This window comes from Xiphophorus couchianus, chromosome 1 (assembly GCF_001444195.1).
Source record: "Xiphophorus couchianus chromosome 1, X_couchianus-1.0, whole genome shotgun sequence".
NCBI lineage: Eukaryota > Metazoa > Chordata > Actinopteri > Cyprinodontiformes > Poeciliidae > Xiphophorus > Xiphophorus couchianus.
Genome location: NC_040228.1, coordinates 8,219,454 through 8,242,474, shown reverse-complemented (window position 1 = coordinate 8,242,474; position 23,021 = coordinate 8,219,454). Strand labels below are relative to the sequence as shown.

The following is a 23,021-nucleotide window of genomic DNA, read 5'->3' as shown; positions in this document are numbered from 1 at the left end:
GTTACAAGATAAAAACAATTAATACATATGCACAAGTATAAAACAATAAAAACAATTTAAAAACAATGACACTGTTTCATAATGTACAAGATTATATTCATTCAAAATACTGCCGTTATTAAAAATAGAAATATAACAGGAAACTGTACAACGGGTACTAGTTTGGCTAGTGAAAACTTCGGACTATTTCTCATTTTTATTTACATTTTTTAATAGTTTAATAGCTCGGATCGTGAACGTCACCGCACGTTGGCTGTTTAAACGAGATACGCTGTGAAAATAATCAAACGCACATTGGTGTTTTTCTTCCGTCTTTCTGACCAATCAGAAGAGACAACTGCGATGTAAATAAGGAAGCAGCTCGTGCAACCGAGAAAATATGGGCCGTGATGTCACCCTTTTACGTGTGAAAGAACAAGTTTCGTTTTTACGAAACGGTAGGTCATAAGCTGGTCTTCAAAAATAAAAAATAAAAAACAGACAAAAAAAAAAAAACCAGGTACAGATTCTCTGTACACTTCTGTTTTTACCGATCAGTTATTAATACGGTGGCTGAAGAATGGAGGAGCAGCACAAGAACATTCTTCAACAAAACAGGATCCATTTAGTCATGGATATGGATCCTTCAGTCCTCTATGAGCCCCTTCTTAAAAAGGAAGTTTTCACCCCGGACATGATTGACGCGATAAAGGTAAGACATCTTGGTGAATGCCACTGTGTTTGAGTAATTGCACTCAGGACAAAAGTAAAATGACGAAGACTTGCAACGGTGTCGTCCGTCAGAGCTTGGGGACCAGACGGGACCAGGCCAGACAGTTAGTCCGGGACTTAGAGGCCCGAGGGGATCGAGCCTTTCCGCTGTTCCTGGAGAGCCTGCGTGAATCGGGTCAGCAGGGTTTGATGGAAACTCTGCTCAACCGGGCTCCACCAGTTCAAGTTCAGCCTGCCGCACCCATAGCGGTCCGCCCTGTTGTGCTGCCTCTGCCCATCCGTAAGTTAGACACAAGCAGCATTCACCGTGACATTTTTTTTTTTTTTTTTACGCAGAAAACTCTCTAATATTTTTATCCATCCTGTCTTTTCCAGCCTCTCCTGTGGATGTTAATAAACAAAGCAAATATATTGTCCCCATCTGTCCCGTAGAGAGGGCCAATAAGTCTTCCAGTCCAAGTAAGAGAAGCAAATCTTTATATACCATCCATCCATCCATCCATTTTCTGTTCACCCTTGTCCCTAATGGGGTCGGGAGGGTTGCCGGTGCCTATCTCCAGCTACGTTCCGGGCGAGAGGCGGGGTACACCCTGGACAGGTCGCCAGACTGTCGCAGGGCAACACAGAGACATACAGGACAAACAACCATGCACACACACACTCACACCTAGGGAGAATTTAGAGAAACCAATTGACCTGACAGTCATGTTTTTGGACTGTGGGAGGAAGCCGGAGTACCCGGAGAGAACCCACGCATGCACAGGGAGAACATGCAAACTCCATGCAGAAAGACCCCGGCCGGGAATCGAACCCAGGACCTTCTTGCTGCAAGGCAACAGTGCTACCAACTGCGCCACTGTGCAGCCCATCTTTATATACCTTTTTAAATAAATGTAAATAAGCCCATCAGGTTGGGTTTTTTTTTAATAGAAAAAACATTTTAATGTACAAATGTTGCCAGTTTATTTAAGGTTGTCTGTTTTGTTATGTCTGCTGTATCTTAGTCACATACCACAGACTGCACGAGATTGAAATAACAAATCAAATGAATAAATTACCATTTTCATGTTTGGTTGAAAGCACAACAACATAATCTTGGCCCTTACCTTATAATTCTGTCAAGCCTGCATTGAAATTCTGCTTTCCAAATGTGATTGTTGGTCATAATGAGTGCAAAAAATGATCTTCCCTCCAAACGTGCTCATTACTACTGGCTTACTAAATTATGAGAAGAATATTTAAGACAAAAAAATAACTCATTCTGTTTTGAACAGTTTTTGGTAATTATCGGGTATGTACGGTTTCAAATTAAAAGTCATAGCATTTGTTTCACTACGCACTTAAAGAACAATTAAAATGAGTTATAACACATTAAAATAACAAATGTATTTTTGAAAACTGTCATAAACGAAACAGTGAATTTATTTTAAAAATTGCAGGACTTTATTTGTTGTAAAGTACACTTTCTCAGCTATTGATAAACTGATGTACAAATCCCAATACTAGAGTGCAACTACGTTTGAATACATAATGCAAATCAAGGTAATATGTCAAATGCAGACATATTGGCAAAGGAATAGATGCATTGGATGCTGGAAAAAAAGGATTCAAAATTTAATTATCTGTCCCATTGTTTATACTGGGATTTCATCCAATGTAAAGAAAGTATAAAAGCAGATGGATCCATCAATCCATCTGCTTTTATGCTTTAAAATATGCAAAGTGATACAAATTGATGCAAATTCTTGAGCTGTAACGTATGTAGGTACTTTAATGTATGTAATCCTACAGCACCTGACGAGAAGTACTTTAAACCAAGGCCAGAAGGCAGGATACGCCGAGATAGTCTTCAGGTAAGTACCATTTAATTTTCACTAATGTTCTTCTTTTGGTAATTCTCTAGGTAAACAATATAATTCCTGGTTACGTATTGTTGATTTTTCTATATTTTCGTGTGGCAGTGCTATAAAATGGATTCCAGTCCATGTGGTTGTTGCCTCATCATAAACAATGCAGACTTTGAGCCTCAAAGTAACCTCAGCAATCGCAAAGGCTCCAACGTAGACAGTGAAAAACTGGAGGGAAGATTCTTAGCACTCAACTTTGCTGTGGAAGTCAAGACAAATCTGAAGCAAAGAGTGAGTCTTTTCTCCTGTGACTGTTTCTGAAACGGCAGCTCAGCTAACTCTTTGTCTCGTTTCAGCAACTCAAACAGGAACTGTTAGCTTTGTCCAAAAAGGATCACTCTCAATATGACTGCTGTGTGGTTATCATCCTCTCCCATGGGACTGAGGTCAGTCTTCGGGTTTTCTTTTTTCTTTTCCTAAATCAGTTACAATGTTCTCAATCAACTTATAAATGCTACAAGTATTTTTAGTTAAACAAAAATTGCTAGAAGTGTGGTAGATTTTTTTTCTCTCTCACAAATTAAAGCTGTGTTATATTAGGCTTCTACAGTAAGTAAAAAAAGAAAAAAAGTTTTCACCAATGGGTCCAATAAACATAAAGGAACAAAATTAGGCATAGTGTAATAATTTTTTGAGAGGACATTTGTTGTCATTTCATAAATAAAGTAAAAGTTTCTAAAAGGAAAGATAGACCTATGACAAAAGAGTTTGGTAGAAAACTCTTTGAAACTGGTTCTGCTTGATAATAAATACAGTAGGCATCTAAGAACATATGTGCTTAAATTATGTTTATAGGTGAATCATAGTCGTTTCCCTGGCGCTGTGTATGGTACAGACGGCTCTCACATCACAGTTCAGTACATCACAAATTTATTCAACGGAAAGAACTGCCCTTCTTTGCAAGGAAAACCCAAGCTGTTCTTCATTCAGGCCTGTGGCGGAGGTACACCAGTAAACACCAAAGAAATTCTTATTTTGATTTGATGTCAAAATTGAAATGTGGGGGGAAAAAAACAGAAAACATTCTCACAGAGAACGCTTTTCCTGTCTTTAAGATGAAAGAGACATGGGAGTTGAGATGTCTCCTACGGAGGCTTGCCCATCGGTGGGTGGGCAAGACGACCAGACAGACGCCATCCAGACGTCGTCCAGCAGCGAGTCTCTCAGCCTGGCTGACGAGGTGGATGCCAGAACATCACTGCCCACCCCAAGTGACATCTTGGTGTCCTACTCTACCTTCCCTGGTATGTCTGAACTTTTAAGTCATGTGTGTAGTCACCGAGAACATCCCGCCTGCCTAACGGCACTTTGACCAATTCAGGTTTCGTTTCCTGGAGAGACACTCAGGCAGGTTCTTGGTACATAGAAACACTGGACCGCATCCTTGAGACGAACGCAGAAACTGATGACTTGGCCACCATGCTGATGATGGTGAGTTTCACTTGTTAGACCACCACAAAAAGCTTCCCTTTCACCTATCAAGATCTTTTTAAACAACCACAATCATCTCCCGTTTGTCACGGTTTATTTTCAGGTAAACAACGAAGTCTCCCAAAACAGTGCAAAAGGGATGTACAAGCAGATGCCCGGCTCCTTTAACTTCCTTCGAAAACATCTCTACTTTCAAACCTCTGCATAGTGGAAGACTGTTCCTCTGCTGAACATATTTGACTAGTTAATTGTAAAATGTGGGAATTTTTTTATCAATTTTGTATCTGTTGTTGGACATGATGGCTCAATGTGGATATTTTTAACTGTTGCTTAGATTTATACATGGACTTCCTGGATATAATGTAGTGGCAATTCTACTAAAAATATGAATTTCTACTGTAGAAGTTTTACTTTGAGTCGATTTATTAGTAGGGATTTTGTTGATGTATAAGCCAAGAAAAGAAACGAATCCACAATCTCATACTGTACATTAGGTTTAAAATAACGTTTTACTTCTGCTCTTCGGTAACTTAAAAAACACCATCTCTACTTTGTTCATTTATGTCTCGTTATTGTGTGATCGGTTGTACTTGTATACAAACGTGAATGTCCACAGTTTGAAAGAAAATGGTAGAAAAAAGAGAGAGCATCTTTTGAGAGTTTGGAGAACAGTTTGGGTCAAGACCAAACAGCTGTGAAGGTCTGTAAATCAACTGCTCTCTCAAATAAAGTCTCATCTAACTCTACAGGCCTCAGGTTCCTTTTGATCATACATGTTCTCTTTCTGCTGTGGATTGTCCATATTTCTCCATTGTTCTCACATATTTTCAACTTCTGTAAGTTTGCCTTTGCTCTTTTCAGCTGATGTGGTGAACGATGGGCAATTTACAAACTATCCCTTACATAGATAGCATCACTTCCAGTTATATAAAGCACCTTTTACTATTAAGTCGTCTAGTCTTACTTGATTAATACTTCTCAAGCTTCTCACAATGAAAACGAATGAAAATATTCCCCTTGAATTCCCACAAGTTTTATGAAGATTTTCAAGTGCCCCTTTTCTTCCAAGGTTTTTAGGAAAATATTTTTACTCCAGTTGTGAACTCTTATTAAAGGCAATCCAGTTTAAGTGTACCACAATATTTATTTTACCTATTTTACCTAAGCTCCTGTTGGGTAAAATAAACTTTTTTACCCAACAGGATCTTCTCAATCCATTTAGACACCCATTCTTTCTTTCTTTTATACATTAATGTTCCTCAGTGTCCTTTTCTATTCTCTCTCCCTCTCTCTCTCTCTCTCTCTCTCTATATATATATATATATATATATATATATATATACTGTATATATACAGTACAGACCAAAAGTTTGGACACACAGTTATGTCCAAACTTTTGGTCTGTACTGTATATATATTTTTTCTAGATATAATATCTAGAAAAGTTACTTCAACACAGCGAAAGTTTATTTCCTACTCATCATTGCAAAAACAAATAAATTCTGATATGAAAAGAGCCAGCACTACTCCAAAATGTGGCTGCAAGAGCTTTCCAACACATTACATCTGGAAAAAATAAAACATTCGTTGAAGGATAATTTATCTGTTTCAGAGCATTTGGCAACCCTTTACAGATTTCTTACACACTGTGCTTGCATGAATAACACATTTATGAACATTTCTACCTCTGAAATGTTTATATCAGAGTTTACTTCTTTTTTGTTGTTGTTAATGTCTGCTTTGTTTCTCCTTTTTTTTCCCATTCTTGTACAACAAACTTGATCTCTTCTTTGTAAATTAAAATATCTATAACGTAAAGTGCTCAACTCCGTCTGCAGTTGAGAAAGTTAGTGCAACTGTGGTTAACCAATTTAATGAGGCACATATTAATGAAGGTCACAGTGTTATTTATTTTTAGCCATAAGCTATAAAAACACAACTGTGTCAGAAAGTTACTTAATGGAGCATGTTTTAACTTTCAGACCCATCAAACGTAAGGCTGAGTCTGTAACTGAAACAGTAAACACACTAACCCATTAAGGCATGCTTATTATTTGAATCCATCCAGTTTGAGTATTAGTATTTGTAGTACCCAGTGGGAAAAATTAGATCTCAAATCTTAATTCATTATTATTGCCGCGTTAAACAATAGAGAAGGATGAACTTTCTGTCAAGATTCAGAATCTAGTTGCCAAATTCAATAAAAACAAGTTTATAAATTGTAATTTGCATATTACTTAAATATATCTAGGCGTTAATTGGGGGCAGCTGCAGGAAGGAGCAGAGAGGTGTTACAATTGCAGTAAATAAAAAAGGTTGTTGGTTCCAAACCCAGACAGGGTCAATAAACATGAAGTTTGAATGTTCTCTATAAGCAAGGTTCACTTCAGCTACTCTGGATGCTGCAGTTCAACAATCAGCATGTTAGGGATAATTGTCTAAGTTTCCCATTGTGTATGAGTGTGTCTGTCTGTCTATGGTTGTTTGTCCTGTGTGGTGTTGCCCTACTTGAGGTTGTCCCGAGTCTGGGTAATGTACTCTTTCCAGGCCCTTTTGCCCCCCGCTGATCTTGGCTTGGCTCACTGCTGCAAGCATCTTGAACTGTTTTTAGGTTTTTTTTCCTTCTCTGGTCTCAGGCTGGATGTCTGCTTCATATCCCTCTTGGGGTTGTGATGTTATTGTAGATTTTTGGTGTGTTATAGCCAGCTGAATAAGTGCCACAGGAGTCAGGTTCAGGCTTCTCATGAAAAACAGTCGGCTGCCCTAGTTTCACATGAATAAATACCGAGCAAGCCTGTTCCCACCCTCAGTCTTTCTTTCTGTCCACCAACGTTTGAATCGTCTATAACCATGATGCTCTTCAGCGCTACTTTGTGTGAGTATAAACTCCTAAAATGTCTTTCTGGATGAGGTTAAATTGCTTTTGATGGGTCATATGTTAGTAAGGACTTAGTAGATTTTCTTTTCCAGATCTGGCATCAACCTGGCTGCTTGTAGATGCAGGTACACAGCTTTTCTGTCTGGTTTGAAGAAGTGTGGATACATTTCCAACCTTCCTGTATTATAGTCATACTCTTATGATGCATCCTTAGGTATCGCTAAAGAGACCGTTACCACCTGTGTGGACAACGTCGTGCATCGTTTGAGCTGTGGTATGACTTGAAACTAACGGATTAAGAGGTTTGGTTTAGTGTCAAACTAAAACTATTAAAGTCTTACTCGGTTTGTTTCCTACAGATTTGGAGAGCGTGATAAGTGTCGAGACGTCCCTGTACGGACGCAAGGACAATGTGACGTGCAATGAAGGAAAGAGTCCAGATGAGGTTTCCAACACCAACTGCTCTCTTGTTGGTGTCACTAATGTCGTCAAGGAAAGGTACACAGTTGTAGTGGCTCAGCTGTGTAGGTGTACAGTACGGAATAATTACATGCATATTCAAAGTTGGTACATGTCAGAACTTTTGTGAGTCCACTTGATTTCTAGTCATTTTTGTTTTTTTGCAGATGTAATGGAAAAAAGGTGTGTGAGCTGAGCACAGATGTCTTTGGCAGATCTGATCCCTGCGGGGCCACCGCCAAATATCTGCAGACCACCTACACCTGCCTCCCTGCCTGTAAGTCGCCCCGCCTGGGTTTGGTTAAACTAAGACTTTAAACTTACTTTAAAGTGAGTAAAGTTACACACATCTAACATGTGTTTGATTTAACTGGATTCTTGATTGTAGTGGAGTACTAAATATAAAGGTGATGCAGTGGAAACCAGTCATGGAGATTTATATTGTCCGTCACAGCAGAACAGCGTTTGGGGTTAATTTTGTAATCATGTGATTTCTGCAACTTTTTCAGTTCACCGCGTGATATGTGAGCACTCTCTATCAGACTTAAGTTGTGGTAAGATCTACTTTTTTTCAAAATACATATAATCTATACGACAATATAGATTATATGCCATATCAATCTATATCCTTGACAATCCATCAAGGCTATAACAATCCATCCTTTCTTGTTGTCAGATCAAGGCCAGGTTATTGTTGTCCATGGAGCTGATTACGGACGCAGAGACCAGACCACATGTCTGTACGGACGCCCAGCCAATCAGATCCAAAACACAGCCTGCTCCAGCCCCACCAGCACAGTTGCTGAAAGGTAGTTTCTCCGTTCTGTTCCAGCTTGCTTCGGCAAGCCTGTATAACTATACTGGCTTCAGTTGAGGAATCGGATTCGTTGTGCCCCTTTACAGCTGCCAAGGTAAAAACAGTTGCATCATTAAAGCCAGCAACTCTGTGTTTGGAGATCCTTGTGTGGGCACTTACAAGTACCTGGAGGTGGCTTACCACTGCCAATGTAAGTGGGCTGAAACGTTGTCTTGAACGTCGGCCAAGAACAAAAGAATAGAAGCAAATATTTTTATGCAGCTAAACACTTTAGTATATAAATATATATCTTCATTGTTTCAGTTTTTAAGTAGATTTGGTATTTAATTGTAAAGTAAAAGTGTAACTATGTTGCTCAATCAGTACCGTAAAACAGAAATCTTTTGCTTTGTTTTGTTTCCCTCCCCAGATGCTGTCACTCCAGATGAGCAGATATAAAAACAGATCATACAAAAAAACACAAGATAATCTGCATTCGTCATGTTTAAGGGCTCTTTTCTTACTCATCTACTTTCTCGTGTTAAATAAAATATATAATAAAAGTTGTTTTATTTTTAAAACTTCCTTTTTTAAGACTTCTGCCAGGAATGTGACTTTGTCTGGTAATTCTAGGTGTTCCAGGAAGTCAAAGAGGGGATAAAAGCTAACAGGTGCTATCGACTGTTCAGGAAACCTGCAACACAAAATGCTGTTACTGTAATTTAGCTCCAATATGCTCTTTGTACAGGTGACATTTTAAATGTTAGTCAGAGGAGGTTTCATTTGTCTTGAAGACAGTTTAATGCTGACGTTTAAAGTATTGCAGTCGATGTTTCAACTTGAATCTGAATTTTAATGACACAGAAGTTTAAATAATTCAATAACACTGTACAATTTATAAAATCAGAAATCTAAGTGCAGCTTCCCGTATATAATATCATGTCATTTAACCTAAATAGATGATTTTATCAACAACTCTGACAAAGTGCTTTGTCAGAGTTGGAAAATTTTTTTGAACTTTCTAAAATTTAAACTGGTGGGGGCAGGAGGGAACTCTCTATACACATAAATCAAAGTGTTATGCTTTATAAATGATTCTGTTGTCCGTAAAGCAACCGATCTCTCTGTTGACCAGCAACTAAACGTATCATAAAAGTATCTGACACCTGAATCAAGGATTTCTGTTGAATTGTTTGTAGTCTCACTTCTTCTTTTGGGCGTTAAAATACTATAAAAAAGAACATCTGTTTAGAAAAACTGGACGCAAAATTACCACATCTGTTATGGATTAGTGCCCACTTTGTATTAGTTAAAAGTCTATTATAAACAATCTGTGGATTTGCGAGGGTGTGTTTTAAATTCTGTCTGAGATGAGAGAACGATCCAACTGTCTCGCCGACGCAGACAATCATAAACCGTTTTTGGTCCACAGGGTGATCAGTCATGGTTGAGTCAGTCGGGCCTGGCTTTGTTTGGCTAAAGCTTTCTGCCAGACTTGCACTTCTACCCTGATCACATCGACCTAATATTACAGGATAAAGTCAGTTTCATGTTCAGAACTGTAACATTCAATTAAGTTCAAATATGGATCATTTTAATGGCAAGAAAATAATGCGGGTAACCTTCATTTGACTAATTTAAACCACGACTTCAGACGATCAAATGTTCGTTAACTGTAGAGATCAAACAACCTCAGATGAAAGCTTTGTCACTGATGTAGTAATTTTGCACTTTAAAATTCAGTAGAATGCCATACCAATGGGTTTTCCTCAACCATACCAATAAAGGAAAAAAACTAAGTTTAAGTAAATGATTCACATATTTTAGGGGGAACCTGTAATCGTTCAGTACAGGAGATCCTCTCTCAAGGAAGTACATCCAGGAAATATCACAGAACTGACTATCTTTACAGTAAATGGATGAGTCATCTCAAAGCTTGTTTAAAGGGGGAAACACCAACTATAACAGTAACATTTGGTAACTTTGGATTTACCTTCATTAATGTTTCACTTCTCTAACTGCAATATGATTATGTATTAATCTATTAATGGGAGGAGCCACACTTTGATCTTAGTCATATTCTTTGCACTGTACAGTAAAGTCATTGTGCTCTTGTTTTGTTGCTCCATCTTGACCCGGTTGCACTGGAGTCACGGCCACATTTTTTTACAGGTGGATAAGAGCCAATTGAATAAAGTCAAGCCTTTGTTCGGCTCTTCATCCAGCCGCATAAATAGAGGAGTCTTGTGTCAGCATCAGTCCAGCTTCTCGTTGGAGACTACAATCTTTGAACCATGCTGTTCTTCAGACTCAGCTCTGCGCTATGTGAGTACGCTCAAAATTATAACAGTGATCACCGGTATAACAAATCAACAATACCTAAATATATTCTCTCTCTGTGATTATATTCTGCTAAATTTATAAGTAAGGTCTATAAAACAGAACGATTATGTTTGACCAATTTCACAATAAAATGCAAAGTGAGCTTTTTCATTACGATCTGGCACTTTTCTCTATCCCTAGTGCTTGCAACAGCTTGCTTACTCATGGTATCTGGTAAGTATTTACAGTTATGGAAATTTACATAACTAATACCTTTTACTTAAAGCACTTTTTAATTTGTTTTTTACAGTTGCTGTTACCGAAAAGGCCACAACCTGTGATGACAGCGATAATATCCAGCATTTGAGCTGTGGTTAGCTAAAAGACCTAAATTTACTTTACAATTGAATAAATCTTACATTAAAGTCGCAGTATGTAACTTTTACAGAAAGTCTTCTTGCATGTTAAAACTGTCCTCAAGTCGTGAAAGCATAGTATGAGAGATAATCTGTGAAAAGATAGAGCTCCTCTTCCCACCCAGAGTTACTATTGCCACCTGCAAAAATGCACCTCTTCCGGTCAATGCGAACATATGGATGATTGTTTATGCTGGGATTGTTTTTTTTTAAATGATAACCTATAGTTTTTTTTTTGGACCAGGAGCGGTGCATTTTTGTAGATGACAACAGGACAATAGAAGGCAGAATTGATTGATTTTTTTTACACAGATTATCTGTCATGTTATACCTGTCACGACATGGTGATAGCTTTAACAAATATGTAAAAAGGAAACATTTCCTTATAATAGTTACTGAAGCTTTCATCATATAAAAAATGGAATTTCAGTCAATGGCTTGATTGTAAACTATGAATTTTAGTCAAGCTTGTTGTATCTGAAAAACTGTCTTTGCATATTAGGAACAGAAATTAAACCAAACATTAAGTACAAAACATCCAGTATTGTTCCTTATGGTTTTCTGTTGCGTGTAACAGATAACGGAGTGATCAGTGTGCAGTCAGCCCTGTATGGACGAGCTGACCGACAGATCTGCAGTGAGGGCAAGTCTCCCCAGCAGCTTGCCAACACACAGTGTTCTCAAGACGGTGCTGTGGACATCATTAAAAACAGGTAAGCCTCATTATGGCCAACAAAACTATGTCGCTACGCACAGCAAGTAGGAGCACAACTATGTGCTTTCCGAGTTGTATGCGGCATCTCTCCTGAGAGGTGCCTAATCTGTGTCGTGCCTCTGTTATTGATCAAATCATTCACACACACACACGCAAACAGTTGTTAAATACAGAAAATGGCGACTAAAAATAATTTTGTAGCTTTGGCACCCTCTCAAGTGCAGTGCGCCTATGCGTTGCACATAGTGCATACAAATGTTTTGCGCCACTGAGAGCAGGTTACGGTCAAGTCAGGAGCTCAAATGTTTGTGTTTGAGAGAATACGTTTTCTGTTGGCATACAAGACCTACTAGCTTGGAAAGTTACATTTTTGTCTGAATTTTTTATTAAATAGTTTGAAAATTAGCTAAATTTTCTTCCAAGATAAATTAGGAGTTGCTACTCTCAGGTCATTGCTGACGTCTTCGCCACAGCGTTGTGTCAGTACCCAGACCAGCAAGCTGACCAAAGTCCTGCCTTTATAGATGTGCTCACTTGATTTTTATTAGCAGCCGACTGTTTTCTATTTGAAGGCTAGAAAAACAGGGAAGTACCCTTTAAAAAAAGATGCGCAACATTTAGGTAGAGAATAACTAACTGGTGAGGAGTCAGAAGTTTAGTGATTATATTTAATCTTCTGTATTCATTATTTTTCTTTTATTGCGCTATTGAGGAATTCAGTGGAACGCGCTTTAACTGTCATTGTAACAGGTGTGATGGCAAGAGGGTGTGTGAGTTCAACACAGGCGACGTCCGCAGCTCCGATCCCTGCGTCGGCATCGCCAAGTATCTGGAGACCAATTACACCTGCCTCCCAGCAAGTCAGTCATCTTTGAATGGCACCAAGAACTGAGCAGAGCTGCACATAAAGTCGTAAAATGTCTAAGGTTGTCCATGTTGTTCATTTTCACAGATCGTCTTGTCACATGTGAACACTCCAATTCACATTTGTATTGTGGTGAGTACTTATTCTCCATTCACAAATGAATGAGTATGAATTAAACAAACATGAGCATGATTACTTTATCACCGTTGTGTTCCTTATGGTTTTCTGTTTCCCGCTCTGTATCAGATTATGGGCAGGTCATATTTGTCTATGGGGCCGACTACGGACGTCGAGACCGCACCACCTGCTCTTACAGACGACCTGCCTCTCAAACTGAAAATGTTTACTGCTCAAACCCCACCAACATAGTGGCTCAAACGTAAGTACTGGGTCATTTTCCTAAGGGAAATAAACATAAAATAACATAATAAAACTCCTCATACACTTTTGACCTCAGGCACAACTAAATGCGGATCAAACGTTTTACAGTGTATCTATAACAAGATCCGGTGGAAACATTAGCATTTGGTATAGAGCTATGACGTGTTAGTCTCCACACAGATCTCTTGGTTTTTCTTTTTTGTTCCACTTATAACTTCCAGATTAAGCTAAATTTAATTCACAAAAATTCACACCAAGTACAAACAAGTAATACTATCAAGAGGGAAACAAAAACAACTATCCAAACTAACCTGGCCCTGCGTGAAATAATTACTTCCTTTCTTAAGTCATCTCAAGTCAATCTCACCAGCCATATACTGGTCTTACTATTGCTTCCTCTGCAATCAGAGGGTTGCCGGTTCAATTCCAGGTCTGCCTGCACGAGACACCGCATTGGCTGCTGGTGTTAGTCAGAAAGGCTGGCAAACTTGCAGCCTTGCTTCTGTGTGACTGCCCCAGGGCAGCTGCAGCTACAATCCAGTAGCTTTCCATCATCGGTGTGTGAATAATGTGCCCTTTGAGATTTCAATCTTGATTAAGAGACAAATTTAACAAACAAACGTAAATGGAAAAAGGAAAAACTGCTTCAAAAAAAAAAACAACAAAAAAAAGACACTTCTTGTTTCACTGGGAAAGCAGCACTAACGGTTTGTCTGTCACCTGCTCATCCGCAGCTGTAACGGGAAAAACAGCTGCACAATCAGAGCCCACAACTCAGTTTTTGGAGACCCGTGCACAGGCACATTCAAGTACCTGGAGGTGGCTTACACATGTGAATGTGAGTAGCTTAAAGGCTTTTTTGTCCCTTTGTGACAAAGGTGTGCCACTTTCTTAGATCAACTATCCGTAGCAGTAAGTGTCTTTTCTGATTTGAAAATTCTGTTTTGTTTGCAGATCTTTGAGTGACTTCAGAAAGATCTGCATGATCAACACAAGAATTGGAAAACACATTGTTAGCACATATAATTTTATTTTGCACAAAATTATACCCAGATTAGTATAGGTCATGCTAATGTGTAATGTCTGTAATTGGACCAGATTATTTGATTATATGATTATTTTTTTCAGCAGATGTTGGCAAGTGTATTTGGTTCCCATTGAGGAGTTACATTACTCAGGTCTGCCTAAAGAATTAAAACTGTCAAGTAATAATAAATTTAGCATCTATGTCATTGTTGTGTTCATGATTTGTTTTTTCTGCCTGAACTCCACATTCTGGCTCAGTTACCATGTTGTCCCCTGCACGAGAGAAAGGATTATGCCAAAAAACCGAAATAGATAAATAATGAAAGTTAAAGAATCAAAATAAATCTGTGAAAATGCAAGAAAAAGTGACCAGTAAAAGTAAGCAACACTGACCAATGGGGATTTGTGTGCGTAAAAAAAAAAAAGATCACAGAAAAATAGACATTTGGAGTATTTGTTGCTTGGGGATGCATCCAAAAATCTGAAAAATTCATACAATAACTAGATGGGTACATTTACATTCGGTCAATATTTCATACAAACGCGTCTGTTTTGAATGTGTGAAGTCGGACGCATCGTACCGAACGGACTGTGAGAAAAGCTCGGGGTTCAAAAGGAAAAACTGTTCAAATAATCGGCTGTAAATGGGTGCTGACATTAAATATGACTACCAAATGACAGTGAAGTTACTGAATTCTTTGGAGAGATCCGTTTTTGACGGGTAAACCACCTTCAGGTTGCCATCTTGATCAACGGTTCGGACCTGTTGGACGATGAGTTGGCTGGAGGTTTCTGCGTCGGCGGCTGGCTGCTGTGCGCCGTCCTCCTCTCCGTCTGACCCGGCCTCCTCCTGATGCTCGGCAGTGAACTTGTTCAACTCTGCCATTTTCTGGTGAGGAAACAATCAACCGTACAATGAAGCTGCTGCTGCACAAGCAAATGTCAGAACAATTACGTTAACATTTTTAACTTGATGAATTCTGAATAAAAAGCCGTGAAACAAATGCGGCATGAATTGAATTCACTGTAAAACATTTGAGCAAATCCGCATCGTAATGTAGCTTAAATTTTAATCAGACACTAAAAGACAAGAAAAGATTTTTGCAGGGAGTGTTTTAATGCCAATTACAAAGATCATTTCCATGTGAAATGATCTTTGTATTAGGCCTGTAAGGAAACAATTAAGAAGTAAGAAAGGACACCTGAGAAGGAAGGAAGGGAAGAGATGAGTACAAAGAATTAACAACAGAGAAGATTGGACACAATGGAGAGAAGAAAGGAAGACCAGAACGAAGGCAGGCAGGTTGGATACTGTTACAGAAAAAAAGAGCACTTACAAATAAAGGCACAATAAGAAAGGAAAGATGTTGCAAAATGATATGAGGCGAAAGCAAAGACAATGAATAAAAAAAGGAAAGACGCATATGGAGGGACACATTGAAAAAAAAAAAAGAGAACAACTTCTGACGGTGGGAAAAGGGAATTAGGTCTGGAAATCATTGTTTTCTGTACTTTTTTCATCTTCCTCCTGACCTGACTGAACACTGAAATGAAATGCTGTACATTTGAAGCCTGTAAGAATCCTGTATTTCTGGGGAGAGTAGAAATCAGTGAACAGAAACCTAAAAACATGCATTTTTGAACATTTTATTGGCTTTCCGGTGAGAACATAGTTTAGAGTGTAAAGCTTATACAACAGTTTAGCAGCAAAATGGCTGAAAATTGCATCGGCTCTGTGATTTAGCAACTCTTGTTAGGCTTGGCAACATTTACCATCAGCAACTCTTCCCTTCTGAGGGGAATTATTGTGACTATTTCTAAAACACCATGTTCTTTCAAAACCTTGGCACTCGAAAATAAAATATCCAACTCCACTCAGGAGGAAAACAACTGGAGTGCTCGAAAAGAGCCACAACACCAAGTCAGCTGAGCAGTTTACCTCGGACAGTCTGTGTGTTATCGATTGTTCAGAAAACCGATCAATCATTTGCTGGTGCTTGGAAATAACTAAAAAAAATAAAACATTTCTTTTTATAATAAAAAAATATACGTCTACATTTGTTGACAATCGGGTCTCGGGAAATGAGCAGAAATCAAATCTTTTCCCCAACGTTCCTCCACCTCCACTTCAAGGACGAACTGGGATGTGAAATATAACACTTTATTTTCACACATCCTGACGCGTGTCAGGTGTGAGAGTTCAATTCAATTGGTGGCCTGCAGAGAAAACAAAACAGTACCAGCAAAACAAGATACAGAAAACTGGACGCTTACTATGATCATAGCATCCATGACATCTTTACAGGTCTGCAGGCTGGTTGAGCTCGTCACTTCTATCAGCAACTCTGTCGTCGTCTTCTTGATCTGCACAAGAAACAAGTTGTGTGCTCTGTTATATGATAAGAAGAATCAAAACAATATATTTTGGTATGACAGAATCATCTTGCAAAACCAGATACACTTGCTAAATTAAATACGATTTGATTTCTGTAAATGGTTTAAATCAGTGCTGTTCAAAGCTCATTTGACTGTCAAAGTGTCTTCAAAAGAAAGCCAGCAGACAAACACTACGCACAGACCTTGGTTTTCTCACTGTTAGTAATTGGTGGAAATGAGATCACATCTCCATCTGCATCCACTAAGCAGGGGTAGACGGATTTCCCTTCCAATAGCTGCAGGTATCTGTTGAAGAAGAAATCTATAAACCACTTGGCAGAGAAAGGCGATTTTGAAGGACCAGCACACCACAACAGAACATTACATGAGACAAATAAAAAAAACACAGAATCCTAATACAAGAGTGTTTTTGCTGACTGAAGTGTATTTCCTTGCCATTCCTCCTCTGGGACCAACTCAAAAGAGGATTTTTGACGAACAACCAACAGTCCAGTCTTTTTTCTTCTGACACTTCCACTCAAGTCCCCATCAATATGTTTTCCCTGTTAAAGTGTCCTTAACAAAAACCTTGAGGAAAGCCTCCGTTTCTGCTGGACAATTCCCAAGTCAGCAATCTTCCCCATGACTGTGTTATGTAAGTCATAACATGTCTATAATGTTAAGCTGTGACAAAGTAGTTGTTTTTTTTTTTGTGGTCTGATGCAATGTTGACATTTCCAGAGGAAACTAACTCTGCAGCTGCCATGTTGTGTGGAAGGGTTACTGACTTGTGGAGGCCGGTCACATTCTGCCTCTTCTTCTGCTTCCTGAGCTCATCGGCCTCTAAATGAAGCTGTCTTATCAGCTCGACGGCCGTCATCTCCCTCCGACCCAGGGGCACCACCTGGAAAAAAAAAAATGTAATTCAAGAGAGAAACTTTAGATGTTTTTCATCTACATGTCATCTATACAATACTGTGCAGACATTTCCCACCACTCCTTATAATATTTAGCTGGAGAGGTTCCTGCAGTATTTTGGCCTGTTAAGGTTTTCTTGCATGCTCCTTTGCTGAATTAATCTACTGATGATGGTCAAGACTTTTGCACAGTAATTTAGAACTGCTGTTCAACTCCAATGAAAGCCCTCTGCAGCGGCATACCTTCAGTCGGGTCGGTGGTCTCACATCGTAAACCAGTGGACCTTTCACAAGCTGCGCATCATGGGTCGCGATGGTTGCAATTGTTCTTCTACCGCACAAATCATCGTGGAGCTTTGTCTGCAAAACATCTGAGTAGTTACACATTACTAACAAGTGGTAGGAAGCATTTCATAAACATAGCCTTTTGGGCGTTTGGTTTTTACCTGAGCCATTAGGAAGCGTTTCAGAGCATTCCCTGGCTTCAGACTCATTCCTCTGACCAGGCAGCACACCAGGTACGGTCGGACATCTTTGACCTCAGCGTTGACCTTAACTGTGAGCGCCGTGGGCGCCTCGGAGACATGGAGCACCCTCACCACCATCTTGTTCAGCTCCTCCACCTCATCTTTTTCCTCCCTCGCCTTTCCCCTCTTCTTCTGCTGCTGCTGCCTTTTCTTCTTGTCAGAGTCGCCTCCCTCTTCATCCCGTCTTCCTCTTCCTTTGCCTCTCAGGTACTCTAGGATGGACTTGGTCTGACAGCCATTGACCATTTTCTCCAGGCGCTTGTCGCCAAGCTTGTTGCCCTTGAAGTTGATCTCCTTTAACTTGGGGCAGTCGCTCAGATCTGAAGGAATCTCACTCAGCTTGTTGTTGGAGACATCCAGCACCTGCGAAGGCCGATGTAAGGAAGACAAAACCGTACGCACGAGCTGAGTTTCACACCCTAGAAAAATAGCACATTTTGTCACATTACAACCGTAAACTTCAAGATTGTATATGGAGCTTTTATGTACAGTAATAGACTACAGATGAAAGTTCTTGATTAATGAGTTAGTCTAAAGTTGACTAATCTTATTGATAGACTAACAATTAATTGATAAGCGGCCATTTTCTTAAAAATCTGACTTTTCTCTCGCATTAAGTTACAAGTAGATGGGAACTAATTTTAATATAATAAAACATTAATTCGACAGTTAATTGTAATTTGAATCATTGTTTACATCTCTATAATCGACCAACAAAGTAGTGCATTATTATGAGGTACAAGGAAGATGACAGATGGTTTTGCATGTTTTCGGTAAAGAAAACCGTGAAAAGTGTGGGGTGCATATGTGTTCATACTTCCTGTGACTAAACATTGCAGAACCAGTTTCGCAGAGTATGTCTCTCTACCAGCTTTTCACATCAGGAGTCTGACATTTTTGCACAATCTTCATTGCAAAATACCTCAAACACAGTCCAAGATGGTTTCAGGATTTTTTTCCCCAAGGCTAGGCACAGATTCTCAGTTGGATTTAAGTCTGGACTTTGACTGGGCCATTCCTAAACATGATTGAGTTTTGACCAACACCATTGTACTGCAGCTATGGTTGTATGTTTAGGGTTTGTTGTCCTGCTGGAAAATGAACGTCCTGTCCAGTCGCAACACTTTATCAGGCTCTTTTAGCTCATTCTCTCTTCCATTATGACCAGCTTTCCTGCCCCTGCTAAACTACAGCATCCCACAACCTGATTCTGCCACCACCATGCCATAACACCGGAAAAGTATTTTCTGGGAAAGGTCCAGTATTAGTTTTTTTTTGCTACACCTGGTATACTGCATATAGATCTGACAATTACATTTCGGTCTCATTTGACCAGAGCACCTTGTTCCAGGTGCCAGGTATCCTTTAAATGACTTTTAATACACTTTAAAAAGAACTTCTAATTGCTTTCTTTCAGCAACTGCTGAACTGAGCAACTGTTGACAGATTTCCCCACCTGAGCGGTGGATCCCTGCAGCTCCTCTTGAGTCACTATGGCACTATTTTGCCACGTTCTTACTAGTGTGTCGTGATGGACTGCACAGTACTTTGCGAGATCTCACCTTTAGAGCTGATAGCTTACAAATCTCTCTACTCAGCTCGTGGATTGAGTTGTCAGAGGCCACCAGGGTGCTGAGCAGGTCCAGCCGCTCGGAGAAGAGATCAGGAGGGAAAGTAGTGATTTGGTTCTTGGAGACATTGATGGTCGCCAGCTTGGTGCACTGACTCAGGCCACCTGGAAGAGCCTCCAAGCAGTTGCAGCTCACATTAAGAGTATTCAGCTCCTTCAACTGAGCGATCCCCTGTGGCAGGCATTTCAGGTTGTTGACGGACAGATCCAGGACCTTCAGCGACTTCAGGATGCCGATGACATCCGGGACAGAGGTCAGCTTGTTCCTGCACAGGACCAGGCTTTGGAGGTTGGTCAGATGTTGGATTTCCACGTGGATCTCTGTCAAACTCGGACATTGGCTGACTTCAAGATAATTCAGCAACTGCAGGGAATAAAGAGAAGAGGGAAGCCCCCCGCAGGAAGAAATCCTCTGATCAACGCCACCGCCCTGTAAAACCAGCTCACGTCGCTGCTCTGTCGCTGCTTTCTCTATTTCGGGCCACTTTTCCATGTTAGTCATGCTACCGAGTAGAAATGAAAGGAGCTCGATGGAGCTCTTCTTCTTTTGAGAGTTGTTGGGAAGCTCACACGCAGCTCGAGTGGCTTTACTGCCACCTACTGGGCTGAAAGGTGTGGACAGCTCATATAAGCGTGGAAACAAAACTGTTTCACAAGTCTGCGCGATCCCTCTCAATAAATTAAAACATTTTGCAAATGTTATATATTTTATTTTAGCAACCTTAATAAAACAGACAAATCTGATTTATTTACTTCTTTGCTTTCAGGTAAAGTTTAGATGACTCACCAGGCATCCACTAACAAAAACACCAACTTGGCAAGCATGCAATCACATGCACATTTATGTTTTATGTCTTTTTTTTTTAAATTAAATTTAAAAGGACACCTTATGTAATTTTTGGAAGCAAGTCCATCAAGCTATACAATCGGAAAACAAAAGCATTAGCAGCAGTCAGAGATTCGTTTTCTTGTGCATAAACTCGTAGTTGAGTAATCTGTCCTGCTTCCACTCAAAAATCATAATTATCCAGAAAATAGAGGTATACTGCTTACGTCTGAAATCCCCTATTTGGAAGAAAGAATAAAAAAAGATTAAAAGTCATTTAGCACCACCAACTTTATCCAAATAGTTGAATAAATAGCTCAAAAATTAAAAGAAACAAATAGAAAGAAACCATTATCTGAAGAAATATTTTTATGCAATCCTAGGAAATAAGGCAATCTGGAAGTTTTAGCTTTTAAAAATGTTAAGCAACTAATTTAAAGTAAAAATCTGCAATATTTTTTTATATATATTTTTTGTGCCCCACCAGGGGGTCTTTTTGTGGGCTCTAGTGTCCCTTATGCGGTAAATGTCTCCGGATCCGGGAGTCGAACCTGCGTCGAGGACTCAAGGCCTCCAAATGTGGGTCGTGCTAACCCCTACGCCACCACGGCACACCCAAAAAATCTGCAATATTTTTTACACTGACTAACAGAGTGCTGCAACTCTACTGAGGTTCAACTGCATAACCTAAAATCTCTTCCTACCTGGGAGAGTATGGTCTTTTCCATACAGTAAAATTGTAGATGACAGAAGTCGGACTTGTGCTGAAAGTCTGAAGTGTAGATGGTCAGAATACAGTGTCCTGTGGTGCTTCTGTGTTGCTGAAAAGTCCTTCAGTCTCATAAACTGTGGTCTGTTTATCAGGTAGTCGCAGAGTTAGGTGATTGTTGAGGCCTCCAGCTGTGTCTTCTGGAGTTTCTCACAGAGCAGATCAGGCTGAATTGCTAAATGCACTGGAGAAATCAAAGAACATGATCCTCACAGTGCTGCCTGCTTTGTCCAGATGACAGCCGGTTTGTTGAAGCAGGTATATGATGACATCTTCTACTCCACCTCCATGGCGATAAGCAAACTGCAGGGGGTCCTGATATGTGCTTGTCTGCTTATTCAGGTGGGTCAGCAGGAGTCTCTCCTGGACCTTCATGATGTGGGATGTCATGGCAACAGATCTATAGTCATTTATCACTGATGGGTGAGTTTTCTTCTGTACCAGAACCAGGCAGAATGTCTTCTGTAACAGTGAAACCTTCTGTTGGGTCAAGCTAAGGTTGAAGAGGTGTTGCAGAATCCTACAGAGCTGCTCTGCACAGGCCTTCAGGACTCTGAGGCTGACACCATCTGGACCTGTAGCCTCGTTCTGGTCCAGTCTCTCCAGCTGCCTCTTGACCTGACTTCTAGAAACAGAAAAGTGAAAGGAAGAGGCTAAGGGAGCAGAATCATCTCCTGATTTGGTTGAAGAAAAACCTTTGGAAGCAGAAGAGTCAATTTACTGAGGTGAGCAATGAAACATCTGAGGTTTGACAGGAAAGCTGTGGGTCATAAGTGGATGGAATGTTTGCAATCAAGATGTTTTTAACAAAGTGAATTTAACACCATAACCTTCACAAAGTTGATATTTAGTGCATTATTATGTCTCCATAATGTCCAGGAGCTCTGTCAGAAGACTACTGTCATCCTCCTGATAGCTGTCTGAGTTGACCAATATAAGAAACTGGTCAACTGAGATTCGTATAATTTCAAGCGGACTAAGTTATTTGCTCTAGAAACTAGACAAATACTTGATAAGATTTTGTGTTTAACAGTATAGTTGCAGTAGAAAAAGTAATTACAAAAAAACTGCTTGACTTTACAATAAAACAATAGATGAAGTAATCTTGAAATAACATCTAGAGATTAGTTTGCTGTGATTATTTGAATATTATATTGATGGTGAAATAAACAGAACTCTATTTTCTATCTATCATTTTGAGTACAGAAAATGTAGCTGGAAACTCTTTAAACAAGAGGGCAGGATTAAAAGCACAAATGAGCCATCGTTATACATGCCTTAAAATGGCAGATGATGGTTTCAGCGCACTGTTCTGGCAGAATGTAGATAAATTGCTGCGTGGTTTTGTTGTGCATTTTTCAGTTTAGTGAAATGCATTTTGAAGTTTTGTTGTTTAAGGCCATTTTAATAATTCATCCTCAATGGTTTAATATTTCTGGTGTTTTGACAACATAGCAATTATTTCTGTTTTGTGCTGTGTAATGTCACTTCACAACTACTAAGAGCTGCTCACAGTATTAGGCAGCAAGTTTAAAAAATGTTGTAGATCAGCTCCAAGTCATCATTACCAGCTGAGTAGAGCACCCAATCCTATGACTTGTCATGTCAAAGCAACCAACAAGATTATCAAAAACATGATTGTTATGAGGTTATTTTCAGAATAATGTAATGAAAGAAAATGTTTATTTTTAAATGCACTTTTAAGTTCCTAATTCACAGATTAAAGCCAGTCATTGCCAAGTTTTGTGTCAGTGTTATTACACCATGTTCTACATTAGTATTTATTGAAGTTTATGCTGTGAATCGTCCTTTGAGATTCTATTTCTTTAACCTTGCTTAGACCTCATGTTGTCAAATATGAGATATTTGAAGTTGAAAGTTTCTTATTATTTGTTAGTTTATGTTCTTGTCACTTTAAACCTGGCTAAAGTAATGTAATGTGTAAGATCTCTGGTTTAAATCAAGAACGTAACAAAATTAAGTTAGACCTACTTAATTCATTTGTGTGGAACATGAATTTAGTTAACTAGAAAAAGAAATTAGATGAGTTAAAAAACATATCGGTTGAT

The 23,021-nt window shown here is 39.3% G+C and overlaps 3 protein-coding genes across 3 annotated transcripts; 2 read left to right on the top strand and 1 right to left on the bottom strand.

Moving 5' to 3' along the window:
• The first annotated feature begins 307 nt into the window (after positions 1 to 307).
• On the top strand, positions 308 to 4,998 carry casp9 (caspase 9, apoptosis-related cysteine peptidase). The gene is made up of 11 exons (XM_028023850.1): positions 308 to 437; positions 538 to 691; positions 784 to 991; positions 1,087 to 1,170; positions 2,503 to 2,564; positions 2,673 to 2,849; positions 2,915 to 3,004; positions 3,414 to 3,561; positions 3,674 to 3,862; positions 3,940 to 4,049; positions 4,153 to 4,998. The coding sequence occupies exons 2-11, from the start codon at positions 560 to 562 to the stop codon at positions 4,255 to 4,257; spliced, it is 1,305 nt and encodes a 434-aa protein (XP_027879651.1). The 5' UTR covers positions 308 to 437; positions 538 to 559; the 3' UTR covers positions 4,258 to 4,998.
• A 1,778-nt stretch (positions 4,999 to 6,776) lies between these two features.
• LOC114145550 (rhamnose-binding lectin-like) lies at positions 6,777 to 13,882 on the top strand. Its single transcript, XM_028019178.1, has 17 exons — positions 6,777 to 6,924; positions 7,020 to 7,052; positions 7,142 to 7,201; positions 7,287 to 7,425; positions 7,554 to 7,663; positions 7,896 to 7,940; positions 8,063 to 8,195; positions 8,290 to 8,393; positions 8,613 to 8,638; positions 10,585 to 10,738; positions 10,815 to 10,877; positions 11,498 to 11,633; positions 12,386 to 12,495; positions 12,588 to 12,632; positions 12,747 to 12,879; positions 13,616 to 13,719; positions 13,836 to 13,882. Exons 1-17 carry the CDS (start codon positions 6,900 to 6,902, stop codon positions 13,841 to 13,843), a joined length of 1,428 nt encoding a protein of 475 aa, XP_027874979.1. The 5' UTR covers positions 6,777 to 6,899; the 3' UTR covers positions 13,844 to 13,882.
• Positions 13,883 to 13,891: 9 nt separating this feature from the next.
• Positions 13,892 to 21,342, bottom strand: lrrc47 (leucine rich repeat containing 47). Its single transcript, XM_028019166.1, has 8 exons — positions 21,166 to 21,342; positions 19,290 to 20,015; positions 17,647 to 18,090; positions 17,444 to 17,560; positions 17,072 to 17,187; positions 16,487 to 16,589; positions 16,182 to 16,271; positions 13,892 to 14,796 (listed from the first exon to the last, which is right to left on the bottom strand). The coding sequence occupies exons 1-8, from the start codon at positions 21,340 to 21,342 to the stop codon at positions 14,575 to 14,577; spliced, it is 1,995 nt and encodes a 664-aa protein (XP_027874967.1). The 3' UTR covers positions 13,892 to 14,574.
• Between the last annotated feature and the right edge of the window lie 1,679 nt (positions 21,343 to 23,021).